The sequence below is a fragment of the Gymnoscopelus microlampas genome (assembly GCF_963454915.1).
Source record: "Gymnoscopelus microlampas genome assembly, chromosome: 7".
Classification (NCBI taxonomy): Eukaryota; Metazoa; Chordata; class Actinopteri; order Myctophiformes; family Myctophidae; genus Gymnoscopelus; species Gymnoscopelus microlampas.
The window spans coordinates 46,613,159-46,631,135 of NC_139944.1; the positions used below are offsets into that span (position 1 = coordinate 46,613,159).

At 43.9% G+C, this 17,977-nt stretch overlaps 1 protein-coding gene across 2 annotated transcripts in view; it reads left to right on the forward strand.

The window, feature by feature from the left end:
- The first annotated feature begins 902 nt into the window (after positions 1-902).
- The window catches only part of celsr2 (cadherin, EGF LAG seven-pass G-type receptor 2), an 84,642-nt gene continuing 67,567 nt past the window's right edge, over positions 903-17,977 (forward strand). For both annotated transcript variants that reach the window (XM_084062035.1, XM_084062036.1), the window contains exon 1: positions 903-4,674. In XM_084062035.1, the coding sequence (XP_083918161.1) occupies positions 1,071-4,674 (3,604 nt within the window). In that variant the 5' untranslated portion in view covers positions 903-1,070. The remainder of the gene's footprint in view (positions 4,675-17,977) is intronic.

Here is a 17,977-nt window from a genome sequence, read left to right on the forward strand (position 1 = left end):
AGATGCCAGCCCACAACTGATCTCATAAATATTGTAATTAATTCGTTTATTGGGCAATTCATTGGTTTACCCTGCATGGAGCATGCTTATAACCTACCTGCCTATACCTGCTGTAGCAGAACTTTTAGCTGCACTAATACATTTACACCACTAGATGTCAGAGAAGATCAGCATATCAATCCAACTTCCATTTAGCAGCTATTCTCAACAGAAACTACTTTCTTTACAGAAAGTCTTTGTTTACTTCTGTGCATCTGTCTCTTGATGATTTGAAAGAAGCAATCGAGGGAATTATAATGTTTGTTCTATTCACTCCGTTTGAATTGCACTTTAAACATATTTAAACGTGAAGATACTGAACCTTAAAACATTACAAAACGCTTGCTTTTAGATTGTGCTGGTCACAAGTCGGCTACTTTTAATTTGTACACAAAGGAGGCTTTTCAAAATGCCCATGATGGCAGAATGCCCGGTGATAAGGATGTAAGATCAGTCCACATGATCCATTAAATTGTATCGTACTGTACACATGGCCTAGTAGTAGCACACACACACAATACACGGACGCGCGCGCGCACACACACACACACACACACACACACACACACACACACACACACACACACACACACACACACACACTCACACTCTCTCGCTCTCTCTCTGCCGCGCACATGCATGCACACACACTCACTCTCGCGCGCGCGCGCACACACACACACACACACACACACACACACACACACACACACACACACACACACACACACACACAGAAACAGGTTTATGATAATGAGAAGCCTCAGGGCGCAGGGGTAGCAGGAGCCATTTTTCTCATTCATGCGGAGTCCCGCGGACAGAGTGGAGGTGTCGCCTTGTTTAGATGAAGAGAAGAAGGTTACGGCGGTTCGTCTCATAACAAATTACCCTGGATTACACCAGGAGAGCATGGATTCACTACAACACAAGACGACGCACAGACCACGGAAAGTTTAAAGGGAAACGGCGGCAGGAATTACGACTCTGAAACCGCGGGGTGACCAGTGACCGACCACCACAACTCAGGAGAGATGCGCGTAATGAAGTGGGATTTGTTCATATTTGTTTTCGGCTGGTTACGATGTATCTCTACGGTCTGTAATGGATACATTGTTCACATCAGTGAGGATGCGGAGCCCGGGACGGTTATATCCAGTGTGGATCAGCGGAGGAGCGCACGGTGCACTTTGGATCAGGTCATCGCTCCGAGATCCACGCACGGCTTCATCGAGACGGACTTTATTGTGTCCGAGACGAACGCAACGCCCGCGGTTGTGTTCGTCTCGGACACAATAAAGTGTCCGTCGCTGCGCTCGAACCCCTTCTCCGTCTACACCGTGGTGGACTGCAGGGACAATGGCTCTGGCGCCAGGCACCTCGTCACCAGCCAGTACGACGTGCACGTCCATGGTAGGAACTGTTCAAACAAACGCAAAGGGAAATCTAAATACGATATGGAGGTAATTAGTCTATTGAATTCCCATAATAGCCCTCATCTAGAGTGCCGTGAGGCGGGCTCCGCTTTATTCCCTGTGTGGGATCTGTTACCTGCCCCGTTGACCCACAGCCGTGTCCACTGCAAAGTCACCCAGAGCTCCGAGTTTTACTTTTCCGAGGGTCAATTGTTTGCGTCTGAGACGCTGTGCTGGCGGCACGACACGCTTCACGAACTTGACTTGCATTGTGGCCACCAGCTCAACGGAAATAATGCACCAGCCGGGTCCAAAGTTCACAACATCTCGGTCCACTGGCGTGTGGGTCAGGGCCCTTTTAGGCAGGGCCACCTGGGGAAGTTACTGGAGAAGGCTGCCCAGTCTGACTCAGGCATTGTGAGCAGGAGGGGGAAGAGAAGCGTCAACAGCGGCCCCCAGTTCCAACCACCCATGTACCAAGTGTCTGTGCCAGAGAATAAGCCAGCTGGTACCAATGTTGTTGTTTTGAAAGCGGTGGACTCGGACGAGGGTGAGGCGGGCAGGCTAGATTACTTCATTGAAGCCCTGTTTGACAGCCGCTCAAACAACCTCTTTGCTGTGGACCCAGCGAGCGGAGCTGTCTCCACTGTGGAAGTGCTTGACAGGGAGACAAAGGACACGCATGTGTTCCGTGTGACCGCAGTGGACCACGGCACACCCCGCCGTACAGCCATGGCCACCCTTACTATAACAGTCAGTGACACTAACGATCATAACCCAGTGTTCGAGCAGGAGGACTATAAGGAGAGTGTCCGTGAGAACCTAGAGATAGGCTATGAGGTCCTGACAGTCAGGGCCACCGATGGGGATGCCCCGGTTAATGGTAACATCCTGTATCGTGTCCTTAACAGCAATGGTTCTAACGATGTGTTTGAGATTGACTCAAGGTCCGGGGTAATCCGCACCAAAGGGCCAGTAGACAGAGAGCAGGTGGAGGCCTACATGCTCTTGGTCGAAGCGAATGACCAAGGTCGTGACCCCGGTCCCCGCAGTGCCACAGCCACGGTTCACATCGTGGTGGAGGATGACAACGACAACGCTCCACAATTCAGCGAAAAGCGCTATGTGGTGCAGGTGCCCGAGGACATGGCCCCCAACACGCAGATCCTGCAGGTTACAGCCACTGACCAAGACAGGGGGAGCAACGCGGTCGTTCACTTCAGCATCATGAGTGGAAACACCAGGGGACAGTTTTACATCGACGCTCAGACGGGACAGATGGACCTGGTGAGTCACCTGGACTACGAGGCCAACAAAGAGTACACCCTGCGAATCCGAGCTCAGGACGGAGGGCGCCCGCCACTGTCCAACATCAGCGGCCTTGTCACGGTGCAGGTGCTGGACGTCAACGACAATGCCCCCATTTTTGTCAGCACCCCCTTCCAGGCCACGGTGCTGGAGAACGTGCCACTGGGTTACTCCATCATTCACATACAGGCAGTCGATGCGGATTCTGGAGATAACTCACGGCTGGAGTATCACCTCACTGACACCACGCCCAACTTCCCCTTCACTATCAACAACAGCACCGGGTGGCTTATTGTGGCTGCTGAGCTGGACAGGGAGAGCGTGGATTATTACAATTTTGGGGTGGAGGCCCGCGATCATGGCCTCCCGACCATGTCCTCATCGGCTAGCATTAGTATGACCATCCTAGATGTCAATGATAACAACCCAGAGTTCACTCAGAAGGCCTATTACATGAGGCTGAATGAGGATGCTGCAGTGGGGACCAGTGTGGTAACGGTGTCTGCCGTAGACCAGGACATCAACAGCGTGGTGACCTATCAGATATCTAGTGGAAACACCAGGAACAGATTCTCCATTACTAGTCAGAGCGGAGGAGGTCTTATCACATTGGCACTGCCCTTAGACTATAAGCTGGAGCGGCAGTATGTCCTGAGTGTTACTGCAAGTGACGGAACAAGGCTTGACACCACCCAGGTGTTCGTGAACGTCACAGACGCTAACACGCATCGGCCTGTGTTCCAGAGCTCCCATTACACAGTCAACATCAATGAGGACAGGCCCGTGAGCACCACTGTGGTTGTGATAAGCGCCACCGATGAAGATACCGGTGAGAACGCACGCATCACCTACTTCATGGATGACAGCATCCCTCAGTTCGACATCAACTCGGACACGGGCGCTGTCACCACTCAGATGGAGCTGGACTACGAAGACCAGGTTTCCTATACGTTAGCCATCACAGCCCGGGACAACGGCATCCCTCAGAAATCTGACACCACCTACCTGGAGATATTGGTGAACGATGTCAATGACAACTCCCCTCGGTTCCTGAGAGACCATTACATGGGCTCAGTTATGGAGGATGTGCCGAAGTTCACCAGCGTGGTCCAGGTCTCTGCCACTGACCAAGACTCGGGACTCAACGGCCGTGTGTTTTACACCTTCCAGGGGGGAGATGACGGCGATGGAGATTTCATAATTGAGTCCACTTCCGGCATTATCCGCACACAGCGGCGTTTGGACAGGGAAAACGTGCCGATTTACAGCCTGCAGGCCTTTGCTGTGGATAAAGGTGTCCCTGCACTGAGAACATCTGTGAACATCCAAGTGACCATCCTGGACGTGAATGACAATCCTCCTATGTTTGAGGAAGAGGAGTTCGACATTATGGTGGACGAGAACAGCCCCATAGGCATGGTAGTGGCACACATATCAGCCTCAGATCCAGATGAAGGGAGCAATGCCCAGATTATGTACCAGATAGTCGAGGGGAATATTCCAGAGATATTTCAGTTGGACATTTTCTCTGGAGAACTCACCGCCTTGATCGATTTGGACTACGAGACAACTTCTGAGTATGTGATTGTAGTCCAGGCCACCTCAGCGCCTCTGGTCAGCCGTGCCACAATTCACATGAAACTTGTTGACAAGAACGACAACGTGCCCGTGCTCAAAAACTTCCAGATCATCTTCAACAACTATGTCACCGACAAGTCGAGCAGTTTTCCCACTGGAGTGATCGGACGCATCCCGGCCTACGACCCAGACATCTCCGACCAGCTCCACTACAGCTTTGAGATGGGGAATGAGCTGAACCTCGTCATCCTGAACCAAAGCACAGGGGAGATCCAGCTGAGCCGGGCTCTGGATAACAACAGGCCCCTGGAGGCCTCCATGCGGATATCTGTGTCAGGTGAGGCCACTATTACCCCTTTAACTGCATGCTTTCAACCCCACGTCTTTTCTGAATATAAAAGCAGAGTAGAGAGTTAAGTAGGCTACATGTTAGAGGGATTTATTCCTGTACTCTACTGTACTATGCTCCACCTCGTTGTTTGAAATTTAAATGAAATTCTCTGGATACTACAAGTAATGAGTATTTAAATGTGGGTTTCCTTAGCTCCATTATTCCAGTATCATTCCCTAATTTCCTTTAGAATGAATCATTCATGAGGTAGGATTAACATTCAGTGCATGGTCTTTTATGTTAGGCCACTTCATCAAAACATATTCCCATCAGTCACAAGCCCCCTCAGACCTTTTCACCAATTCACTGAGCCTGTCAGGCAGTGACATACTTATTCAAGGTAAATTGTTTCATTTGCTTATTAGGCAGCCACTTTTGTCATCTTATTAAAGAGGAGACTTGTTTATACACCCCCAGATTTTGTCATTTAAATAGCTGTTCATCTGAGCATGAGCTGTAGCCAAATGTGCTTGTGGGATCCACACTCCACTGATCACCCTCCCCCTGCCGCCCCCATAATTACTCATCATCCTTTTATACCATGAAAGGTTTCATTAAATTACAGTCTGTTTTGAAGAGTTTGTCTCACGGTGATATTTAGAGACCCCAGGTTGGGAAACACTGGTGTCATCTGTTTGAATAACTCTTTATGGAACAGTAATGTTTGTATGGCCTCTATTGAACACTGTTCACAAGAAGGCCATATTTACTACTCAAGCATGTTTTATTATTTAAACTAGGCAGATTTGGGTCACAGTTTTATCTCTGCACTGCTGTTCAAAGTGAACAAAGTGTCAAACATTTGTGGATTTGTATCCACTGCTGTTCAAAATGAACAGCAGTGGGTACAAATCCACAAATGTTTTGACACTTTGTGTTCACCAGTGTTATTGTCTTAACCTGTTTGACATAGTTGCATCACTTACCCTCCCTACACTTTATTCATACATCTTTATTGGCTATGATGTGACTGAACTTGAATCTGGGAGAGAGAATGTGTTGTGCTGGGATCTTGTGTGTGAGACACATTCTTATCCTTGACCTTGACTATTGGGGGGGGGGGGGTGTTATGAGATCAGCAGCATGAGCCACATGAACCTTAACGTACCTATTTTGAGGCCAACATTCGTCAAAAATGGCCAATCTACATGCTCACAATGAATCGCAATGCGACACGTTGTGAGGGTCTTGTAGATCGTCTATTTTCGGGAAAGAGATATGGAGTAGAGGGGAAAAAAGGAGCGGACCAAGAATTGAGCCCTGGGGGACACTGGTCAACTAAGCATGTAGGATTTAAGTGGTCAAAGATAAATACATTTAAAAAGAAAAGAAAAGCGAAAACCTTTTCAGCAAGGCATAAGGAAAATGTTGCATAGTAGATTTGATTACAGGATACAGTGCTAACAGGCATTGATTGTTGACATGGAATTATTGGCTAATTAAGTGCTATGTTCCTGTTAAGGACACTCATACTCCTAATGCCAGAGACCTATATTGGTTAGTCAGGGTTGTTGTTATAATGGATTGGATGCCTGCTTTGTTTTAACTATCTGTCCTCCCTCGAGCCTCCTTAAAAGAGGAGGAGTCCCCAAATGACAGATGAGATCGCTGCCTGTTTCTCTGGAGGACAATAGTGAGCTGTCGATTTTCAGAGGCAAAGCGCTAGAGCTCATGAGCTCCTGTTTGGGGGCAACAGCTGTGACTCTTCCAAGGACCAATTAGAGGCCTTGTTTCTCCGCGCGTCCAGCACCTGCTGGGGTATATGTGTCAGCACCCCTGCCGGGGAGAGAGGGAGATGGAGGGGAGGGATAGAGGGCAGGAAGAGAGAGAGAGAAGTGAAGGAGGGACATAAAGTGATAGCATTAAGTGGAATGGATTTTGGAGGATGCAGAGAGAACTGTAAAATGGATGCAGGATCATTAGTGAGGCACTACTGTAGAGGGAGATTGGGGTATAAAGATGAGCAGATCCGCTTCTGCTGACCACAATTTAAAAAGAGCTTCTCCCTCAAGGGACCTCTGGAGTATACCCCTATTATCCTTTTGCTTTATGATGCAGTGTGAGGCCACTTATGATGGATGATTGTTGACAGGGTCCATTATATCTTGTTAGACTGTTATTAACATAGTTTTTGAAGTAGAACGCCACACAAGTATTGAACAGATGTTTAGATTGATCTTTACAATCCCCTGATGTCAGGGTGTTACCTACCATAAAATATACTACATTTATCTTGACAAAAAGAGGCATTGCAATATGTCCCATTCGTATATAAATCATGTCATCCACACACGTACCTCTCCAAAGAGAGTAATATCTGAACGAGATGATACCATCCATTGTGTTGATAAAAAAATACAAAATGTTGTGGTCTAAACTTTAAGGAAATAAACCATGAATTACAACATGGTAATAAATGCACCATGGTCAACTAGGAGGTAAAATAAACATAGGAAATACAGTAGTTTATCTACAAATGTCAAATGTAGCATTTGTATTTACTGAATTAGCTGCATTCAAATTATTCAAAATAATATTAGCAGTGTTATTTAGAATACAGCTACATATTCATTTTCTAGCACTTTTTGTCTCTCTCTTAACATTGATGGTTCCAATATAATTCTGGTTCAGTCAAAACAGCCACTAAAAGAGGGTAACATCTGACTAATGGACTCGATTAGACAGCGTATGTGATTGTTATCTCTGCCAGGAGATCATGCATTTGGCTCTGTGTGTCTTTATGAGTGTGTGTTTGTCCGTTGCTAATCTTGCATAATACTAAGGCCGATCAGCATCATATTTCTTGTGCATGAGCAGGCCATGGACCTCAATTCTCCAATATTTTCCAAACCGATAAACAACAACCATGTCATTTTATAATATATGTATTATTGCAGCGCAATAATCCCGATCCCAATCATCCCGCCTGTCTATGGACCGGCACTAGCCAATTGTAAGCTGTTGCATGAGTCATGAGTAATCATGACGGCAAGTAAACATTTTGGCAGTTATGTTTGTCAACTACAGTATGGTTTATAATTTGTCCTATTTACTGAACTAGTAGCTGAAGTCCCAGGTGAGATGCCAGACTAACAACAGCAAAAAATGCTCCTTAAATATATTTGTCTGTTTAGTTTTAGGGCATAGGCCAAGTTCTTACTTCCTCTCGTAAAGGACCGGCTAATGAAGTGTAGGCAAGCCAAACCTGACACGTTTCAAATTGCAACGTTTGATTGAATGGTGATACAATCATAATTGACACAAGTAATTATCAGAATCCCTTATTATATCCCTTACCCCCATTACCCCGTGTCATTTTCATACTCGTGCACAGCCCAATACATTATCATCACATGCCCCAGGCCCAGACACAGAGAAAGATGGTGAGAAGAAGTAGACGATGAATGTGTATGGGGGAGGAAGACAATAGAGACGATGTACTACTGTTAATCACATGCCGCGCTTAGTGCTTTATTGGCTGTATGTTGGGTTCTAATTTTTGCTCCCCAAGTTGAAGATAGTGGAGCTAGATAGGAGATAGTTGAAGTCACACCGATCCAGGGAGTTATGATGAGAATTCTGCTCACGGCGCTGGTTGGGAAGCGCTTTATAGGCTCTGGGATTAGTTTTAGTGCATCTGAATCCTGGGATCTGTCTGTTCTCTGTTGACATACTATGGGAAGTGGAATACTGTTCCGAGGCAAGCATGAGCTTGCATAAATAGGTGTTTGCATTTGATGGGGAAGGATTTTCTCCCTTTCATCCCTGCAACCCTGTTAGCTTACTATAGGAAATGCAGATAGTCCTTTGTTTTTTTCTCTTTAAGATTAATTGTAAGCTTCTTTGCTTCAGTATATAGGCTAGTAGTGTACAATATAGGATGACATGAAATGCAGGAAGAGTGGATGTATGCAACAATGGCTGTGAGATGAATTTGAAACCCTTGGCATCAAATACATGGTGTGCACCTTATCCCACCATAACATCCTGTCCTTTGTTTGGATAGAGAAAATGTACAGCACCAAGCCAACAGAACTGAGATTGAGCAGTCAAATACATCCCCTTGACAAATGAAGGCAGGCTCATTCTTTTCACATCGCACTGCAGTTTTATGTCAGCAGCTAAGGAATCTCTAAAGTTCTACTATTGTGTTCAAAACCTCTCCATACCTGTTGATGTATGGCTTAGCTTGCCTCCTGTTTAATGATGTTTTATCGAAGGCTGCAAAAACACAGACAATTAACTTTCTCAAGTTTGTAATTTCTCTTACAATCCTTACTCTCAGTTATTGTACTATGCTATGCATACATGTTTACCGATAAACACTGAACAGACACATTACGTCGTACCTTTTTCTCAATGCACAATGGCTCTAATAGTGCTGTTGAATGTTAAAGGTTTTCTCTTTTCCCCCCTCTTGATTGTCACTATCCTTGCATAAAGATAATGCTACAAGAGTGGAATTTTAATGGAGGAAGCTCCTCTCCGCCGTATCTTCTAAATGAGAACCCATGCAGCCTGTCCCAGTCGGTGTAATTTCATTACGGTCTATTAAGACTTTAAGCTCTGTGTAGACGGAGTTATTCATGATTTTTTTTCACTTCAGGGCTAAGGCTGGGTGTAATATTAGCTGTTGGATGGATAGCTGCAGAAGAACTGGTGCTGTGCGGGCCTCCAACAGCTGGACTGTTCTCCTTTCGAACTTCCTCGCTGTTCTATTATTATTTCTCACCTCCAGTACACCTTCCTCTTGTTTATGCTATAGCTACACCTTAACCCATTCAATCCAGGAACACATCGGGTTTTAAGATTTCTTTGGCTATTCAAAAATAGCAGATATACAAGCTCATAGCGCGACACTTGGTGCCGTGCTATGAGCTTGTAGATCCGCTATTTTTGAAAAATCTTGAATATTTGTGCAAATCTTTGAATATATCTTTTTTAATGCCAACATTTGGAACTCAAATCTTTGCTTCTGGGGGTGTCCCTGGAACAAAACATTTTGAGATGGGGGTACACCGTAATCTACAGTTTTTTCCTAAATCCTAACAGTATGTTGCTATATCAGTGGTGCTCCAACTTTTCCATGTCAAGGACCCCCAAAATGTATTTGGCCGCGGACTTGATTTTAACCTGAGGTAAAAAATGTTCGCTTTAAAACATATATATATATTCAAATATTTGCACAAAGTTTCCACGATTTAAAAAAAAATGCAGATCTACAAGCTCAAAGCACGGCACTTGTTGCAGCGCTATGAGCTTGTATATCTGCTTTTTGAATAGCCAAAGAAATCTAAAATGACAGAGATGCTTTCCAGGATTGAATGGTTTAACCCCCCCCCCTTGTGGCTGATAGGTTTGTAGTGGCACAGCTGCTTGCGTGGTACACACATGTTTTGTGTGTGTGTGTGTGGGTGTGTGTGTGTGTGTGTGTGTGTGTGTGTGTGTGTGTGTGTGTTTTGATCGACTTGTGCCATCTGTAATCGGGCCGCATTTAATTCCCTGCGCGTTACTCACCTCCCACGACGGTGTTAGTCACCCTCGCAGGCTTGCTTGGAATGTTCGTATCACTTGTTTTCTCTCCCTTTAAACATCACCTATCACCTTGATCCCCGTTTCTCTGTCCCCTCTCTTTTTATTGGCCTGTCATCCATTGCTACTCTTCTCCTATCTTCCCGTGTCCATGGTTCTCACCCCTGCAACCTCCGCTGTTCCCTCCCATCATTTCAAGCTCCTCCACCTCCTCTTTCTTTTCTCCCCCCCCTCTCTCCTTTGAGTGATGCCCCCCCCCCCCCACCCCCCTCTCCCTAGTGAAAGGAAGAATGCTTAGAGAAATGCTTTGTTAAGCACCCAGTTGTCATGGTGAACCCAGCAATGCTTGAGAAATTCCTTGTGGGTGGGGACAAGGGGTAAGGTCCCTTTTGTGAAATGAAGATTGGGGGGAGGGGCAGCACATAAAGTTCTAAAGTGCAACTGTCCCCCTCTTGCCTCTTTCTGGTGAAGTATGTGGTCTTTCTTTTGGACCAGGAAAACTATAATGCTTGGAGTCACAGTGACCTGTCCTCCTGGCCACTCTTTCACTGTGCCGTTTATAAATACTAACTCGGCTATAATTCCACCAGTGGCTTTTTAGGTGAAAGCTGAAAATCTAGCTATGTTGTTGTTGCTATCAGGCAGAAACTTTGTATCTCCACATTAATTCTGTGATTTAATGCCCTACTTCGTCATACTCCAGTGTCACACACATGTAGCAGAAATAATGGTTAAGTCTGTCTGTGTTGGTTTTATACATAGCATAACAAATGAAAATAACTACATTGGATCCACTGGAACACAGGTTCTTCTTTTTTTCCCATTTCCTGAAAAGTAACAGTTTTGGACGTACGAGGTTTCTACCCGACGAAAACAAGTGATATGACAGTGTTGTCTGAGGTCTTTGATTTGTGACATGGACACCTCCACAACCACAAGGGTATCTGATTCCCCGCCGTCGGCTTGTTTTCTCAAAAGGAGAACATCTCCTTTGTGGGCCTTGTTCCTTGCTTGGTTGCATCGAAGGTCCGGATGAGTTTTGGGGGGCTGGCAGGTGGGGGGGTGGTGGGAGTGGTATGACATCATTGCTTGGGGGTGGGGGGGGGGGGTCATGTTTGGGATTAGCATTGGTGCATCGCTGGGGTTGAGGCCTCGGATGGCGTTTGCACATAATCTCAGGGTTGTGTCCTGTATTGTCCCCACTATCTCAGCAGACAATGGGGACGGGGAACTTAGCGGGCTCTGTCTGGGATCACACCCCACTTTCTTTGTGCCCACTCATTTGCCCTTATGCTGTCTTTTAGGGAGTTTCACTGTGGTCTTATTAGTCAGCCATGCAGTATCCTGTTTACTGTATCGTCTGATGGGTGTACACAGGCTTTGTTTTGTGAACTAATCTACACTACAGTGAAACATTTCTTGAGTATGCGTAATGAAAACCCTTAGTACAATAAATGTTGTCTTCCTGTGTAAAAATAGGTGCCATAATTAATCAAACTAATTGATTTCAATGGATTATACATTATTATCAATTAATAATCAATCCCTATTTTGGGCTTGCATTATAGGTGAAAAGTTTCTAAAAGTTTCTTAAAAGTAAAAAAAAATAGTGGAAAAAAAATCTAGATTTCAGTTATTTTCACTATTTGTTTACACCATTGTGAGACAAAGTATAAGATAACGCTTAAGTGGTTCATCTATTTGTTGATATATTAAAGCAAATTAAATATAAAGAACACACTATCGAAAAAGTAATTAATATAATTTAAAAAGATAATCGATAGATAAAGCCCTAAATAATAGTAAAGAAATCATTATTTGTCTACAACATGTGTTTGTGTTGTTACACTGTGACCAACACATACAGTATGCTCTATGTTGTGACACTGTGTTTTAACACATGCTGCATTGTAAGCTTACTGTGGTGATTTTACAGTGACCTGTGAATGAACTGTATTGGTTTTGTACTACAGTCAGTGGTTTGGTCATTGTGGTAAGAGGTGTGACCAATGAGAGACAGTGAACCTCAGTGCATAGGAAGTGGCTACATGTATCGCAAAGGTTGTGGTTAATAATCATAGGATGCCTGTGAGTTCTCTGAACAGATGGTTTCTGTTTTGTTTCTTACTGACTGAGCCAGCTTGAGGCAATTTTGTGATCTAGACAGGGTTGACATTTTAAGTTCATAATCTCAACTAAAGTTTGACATAATTCCCATATTTGTCTTCCCACAATATTTTTCTCTTAAGGGATTCAAACATAGGCTAACTGCATCATATGATTACATTTAATCGTAGTCATAATTATTACTTTATTTTATTTTCACTTTTCAAAGGGCTGTTACAAAGTGCTTAACAGAAAAATATGCTATAGCACACACAGTTAGAAGACAACAACAAAAACAATTAAAACATAGAACATAAGACTCCATAAAACTAAAAGAGGAATAGAATTTATTACACAACAGATTTACTATGAAAGTGCCTCCCTGTAAAAGCAAGTTTTGAGAAGTTATTTTGAGAAGTACTTTATTTTGATCTTGACTTTGCTAGCCTCAGTTTCTCAGGTAGGGAGTTCCACAGCTGTGAGGCTATAATGCTCGGTTACCTTTTTGTAATGCGGCGGGCTGTCGGAACAGTTAGAGGGTCCTACCGGATGAGTGCAGGCAGTGCCTAGGCTCACAGGGTGCAATTATGTCTATGATATAGGTAGGAGCAAGGCCATGTAGGGCGTTAAAGTTTGAAAATCAATTCTATACTTAACAGGTAGCCAGTGTAGTATTGCAGTGATGGGAGTGATGATAATAATAAAGGGTCTTGCCCTTTGAAAGAGTTTAAACGCCTGGAGATGGGAGATGGCCTTTAAGCTGATCCCAGAATACTGGGAATTACATTAATCCAGTCTTGACATAATTACTTTTTCAAGGTCTGCTTGAGATAAAACATGTTACATTTTACAATCTTCCTAATTCGGAGAAAGAATCATTGTTGTACTACATTGGTGATTTGTATGTCAATACAAATTGTGGGCGGAGTGCCTAACGTTGGAGGACAGGTTCCCAAGTTTCTTTTTCAAGTTACCGGTCAGGTTAGTTTCAAGTTTCGTGACATCCAGCATTTTATATCAGAGAGACATGTCACATGCCATAACATCAGATAAATTGATTGTCATTACCAGTAAGGGGAATAATAACGTTGGGTGTTGTCCGCATAACAATGTAAATTAATATTATAGTCAGATCATCTGACCCAAGGGAAGTATATAAATAGAAAATAATATCGGACCAATAATTGACCCCTAGGGAATACCACACGAGAGGGATAAGAACTGAAGACTTCTCCCGTTACAACAGAGAAAGATCTGTCAGAGCGAAACCAGGCAAGAGCAGGGTCCTTAATGCCTATACAGTTAATCGTTAATCGAATGCGGAACTCAAATCTAGCTGGATTAAAAATGAACAGCTGTAAGTCATTATGGTAACATTAATAAGAGCTGTTTATGTGCCGTGCTGGGCATGGATTTATATTGCTCAAAAATACTACTGCCATTCATATGTGAAATTAATTGAGAGTCAACATACTTTTGATAGAAATGGTAAGTTTGAAATTGGTCTAACATTAATTAAAACGAGAGGGTCAAGTTCCCTTGGTTTTTCACGATTATTGCTTGAAATTCCCCTGAAAACAAATTGCCCACCCATTTCTTGTGGCTGGTGTGTTTTTATTTTTCATTTAAGGTACGACATAGGTACTAAAACAAAGTAACAACATGCTCAGTATGTTTTCTATACTGAATGAGTATTGGTATGCTTGAATAACAGCCTCATGCTTGGTCACTTCTCTGCATGCTAATGGCTCTTTACCATTGCGCTGACAGCAGTTTTCCTTTGATATGTAAATGTATTGATTTGAATGTGCAGATCCTCCTCTTTGGCTCGAAGCCCCTTCATGATAACCAAAGAATCTCCGGAATGCCCCGTTCTTATGGTTAGATAGAAAAGTTAACGTTTCACTGAGGATTGGTGTCTGTTTGCAGCTATACAGGCCAGTGGCCACAAATTATTACAAATACATTTTCTTCCAAGATTGTCAGCCTACGCTTCTGAGTGGTGAATGGTTTGACATTGAACCTGCTGAAGCATTTCCTTTACTCGATTAAAAGACAGAATATCACGCCGGGATCTAGTTTGTGTTGCACATAAGGTTTGATTGGGGTGCAAAAAAGTATGCCGGTATTATTTTTTGCAAGAGCAGATGTCTATGAATATTTATTTCACTCTGCCTTTTTAATGACCGGGGGAAAAGGGAAGAGGCCGCACACACACAGAACTCCACTACAGATATGATAATGGAACATTATGATGCTCAAAGTACTTTAATTTGATCTAAATGGCACTAATACTGTTGCTCAGATATGGATAACAGCAAATGTGCTGCGTGGGAGTTTAAAGCTCTCTGTATTCACACCTTTTATCTGAGTGTGAAATCTGTAAGTGGGCTTGCTGTGATATATTAACTGCTTGTGTTAATTTGTGCTTAGTCTCATAGTGCAGCTATATTCCAACAATGGGACTAGCTTGTTAACCCCTTAACATGTTTACCTCTTGTATGATTGAACATTTTCAAGTTCATTAACTTCTACACCGAACGTTTATCTGCCAAACGTGTTTTTATATCATAGTATGTAAACGATAATATTTTGAAGGCTTCGATTATTAACCACTTAAGCCCTTTTTTTTATACTTAGTCGTACGATGTGTTGTGTGCCAAAAAATATCCCATCTACAAGCTCTCAACGTGTTGCTTCGTGGCACGTTGTGAGCTTGTAGATCTGTTGAAAGTGGTTAACGGAGTGAGCATGCTGTGTTGTAGCCTCTGGCCATTAGTAGGCGATCAGATTGTACCCAGGTTAGATAGACAAAAACATTGCACTACAGAGGATTACCAAGGGACTTCTGAGGGTGATATGGTGATGGGAGCCATTGTAAGGAGGTGGACACCTGGCAGGGGACATTGGTAGTATTTTATGTAGGAGGAGGGGGCATCAGCTTTAACCGTTGCTTGTTCTGTGGGGGGTCAAGAAGAGGGGAGTTGGCGGGGGGAGGAATGAAAGGGAGAGAGGCGGGGGGGGAGGGCTATGAAGCGCATTTGTTTCCTCAACGCATAACCTCCAACTAAGCATCATTCTCCATTCAGGCTGCAGTGTGTTCAGCCTGTTTCATGTTTCATCCTTAGTTAATTCAAGCACTGCAGCGCATTCCCCAATGACATTTTAATATGTTCTCAAGGGCCGCTTTTCCTTTTGATCGTCGGGAATTCAAAAAAAATTTTTTTTAATTAAAAGAACACCAAACAGGGCACACATGACTGATTTAATGAACGAGAACTCTGATAAACATGATCTAGTAGTAAATAGATTTTTTTTCTCACGATCCCTGATCATTACAGCTTAACAATGAATAACAAGAGAAAAAAAGCTAAAGTTCTGCTCTTTCATGTCCCATCACCCAAATCGACCCTCATTAACTTCCGTAGAAGACTCGTACTTCTTTTGATGGAGTGCTCATTGAGTTGCAGCCCAGCCTGCTAATTGGTGCGATGTTAAACCTGTTGTCCTTTACGGGGGTGGAGTGTTCTGCAACACACAGGTAAAACAGAACTCCTAGTTCTCAAACATTTTTAATTCAAAGACCCCCATAACTCAGAGAGTGTACAAATGTGGTCCATGAGACCTTAACAGTGTCACAGACAACAGCGTGTGGCTGCAGAAAATAGTATTGGATTGATTTCTGCTGGCAAACATTTTGACGCCCTCTGTGATGTTAGATGGATAGACAGATGCGGTGTGTCTATCATAAGACATGGACATATATTTATGTCCACACACACACACACACACACACACACACACACACACACACACACACACACACACACACACACACACACACACACACACACACACACACACACACACACACACACACATGGAGGTACATGCATACGTACAGTACATACATACATTGTAAACAATGTTGTCACATTTGTGGTATGTATACAGGATCACTTGTTTAAACGTGTACATGTTTAGACAAGTGATCCTGTCACACACCGGTGTCTTGTCTAATTTAGGGAACAGTGAACTGTGCGGGGAGTGTTGTCCAGCTTTATGGACTACAGCTTACCTCTCATCAAAGGTCCCAGTGTTGATGTGTCACAGACCGCAGTGTGGTTTACTTCAATGCCGTAATGAATAGGAACTGCGCAAGAGGCCGTAATCCTGTCAAGGTGATGGCAGAACAAAGCTGTTCTCTGACTCTGCTACACCAATGCTTCAGAAAGCGCAACCCCAAGTGTAATAAATTAGGCAGGGGTCATCTAAGGGCAAAGCAGAGTCCCGGTAATTAATGTATGCAATTGCCATGCTGTACCAAGGGCAACAGAAATTCACTTTAATTTAATCATACGGTCTTATTGTCATCCCCAATGGGAGTGCGCTTCCAGGTCGAGCTGTGTGATTAGTTCTGATCATTGTGTGTAGACAGATGTGTTGTTCCTGTGTGTGAGTGCGGGACTCAACACTTGAGCGTTTGTCAGCAGCATGTAAACACGACCGCGTCTGCCAGGGGAGTCGCACTACTAGTACAATTGTTTGTTTTAACAGTTGCCATTCTTTTGTAAAGCTCCATGTGTAGACCAACCTGGCAGTGAGTGAGGGTTGTTGTGGCCATTCTGGTGTAATAGGCAAACGGTTGCCGCTTTATAAATATATCAATATCTTGATGGTAAGAAATTTGATATCACCTCATTAACCCATTAAGACCACACCTGTGTAACCACTTATACTTACATATACAAGCTCATACCGCAGCACTATGAGCTTGTAGATCTGCTATTTTTGAAAAATCGTGAAAAAGTGTGCAAATCTTTGAATATGTAATTTTTAAAGCAAACATTTGTAAAATATTTTGTTCCAGGGACCCCCAGAAGCAAAGATTTGAGTGACAAAAAATATATATATTCAAAGATTTGCAAAAATGTTCACGATTATAAAAAAAAAGCTGATCTACAAGCTCATAGCGCGGCACTCTGTGCTGTGGTATGAGCTTGTATATCTGCTATTTTTGAATAACCAAATAAATCTAAAGTGACACAGATGCGTTCCCGGATTGAATGGGTTAAAAAAAAAACATGCAGCAGTTTAGCGCAGAACCTTTCCTGCGCAGCTTGCTGGCGAAAGCAGAAAGAATGCAAAGTCGACCAACGGCCTTTTCCCCCTCTGAAGTGATATTTAATTTATGACCTCTCCACTGATGTTAGGAATGGGACCCTGGCCTCACTACCCTTTGATCCAGTACTTAGTGCGTGCTGCACATACAGTAGTGTTCCTGTGTTGAACCCAGGCAGGGGCCGCTATAAGCCACGTTCCCCCACTCCAAAGTGTGGGCAGCCTTATGCAACGCACAGCTGCCTTCGATGGAGCTTCTGTGTGCCCCATATCGCACACAACGAGTATGCCGTGTTCATATTTAGCTTCCGTATGCGATGTCATCATCATCATGGGTCTGATGTATGGCCGCTGGGAGAGCCGCTTGAGGATGATTATGTATCTGTCTAGCATGGTGATGAATGGTATTTTCATAGTTGTCTCTGTAGTGTCTGTTCCCTCGCCGCAATAAACCAGAGGTCGTTTTCTTTGTCTCGCCTGTCTCATCCGC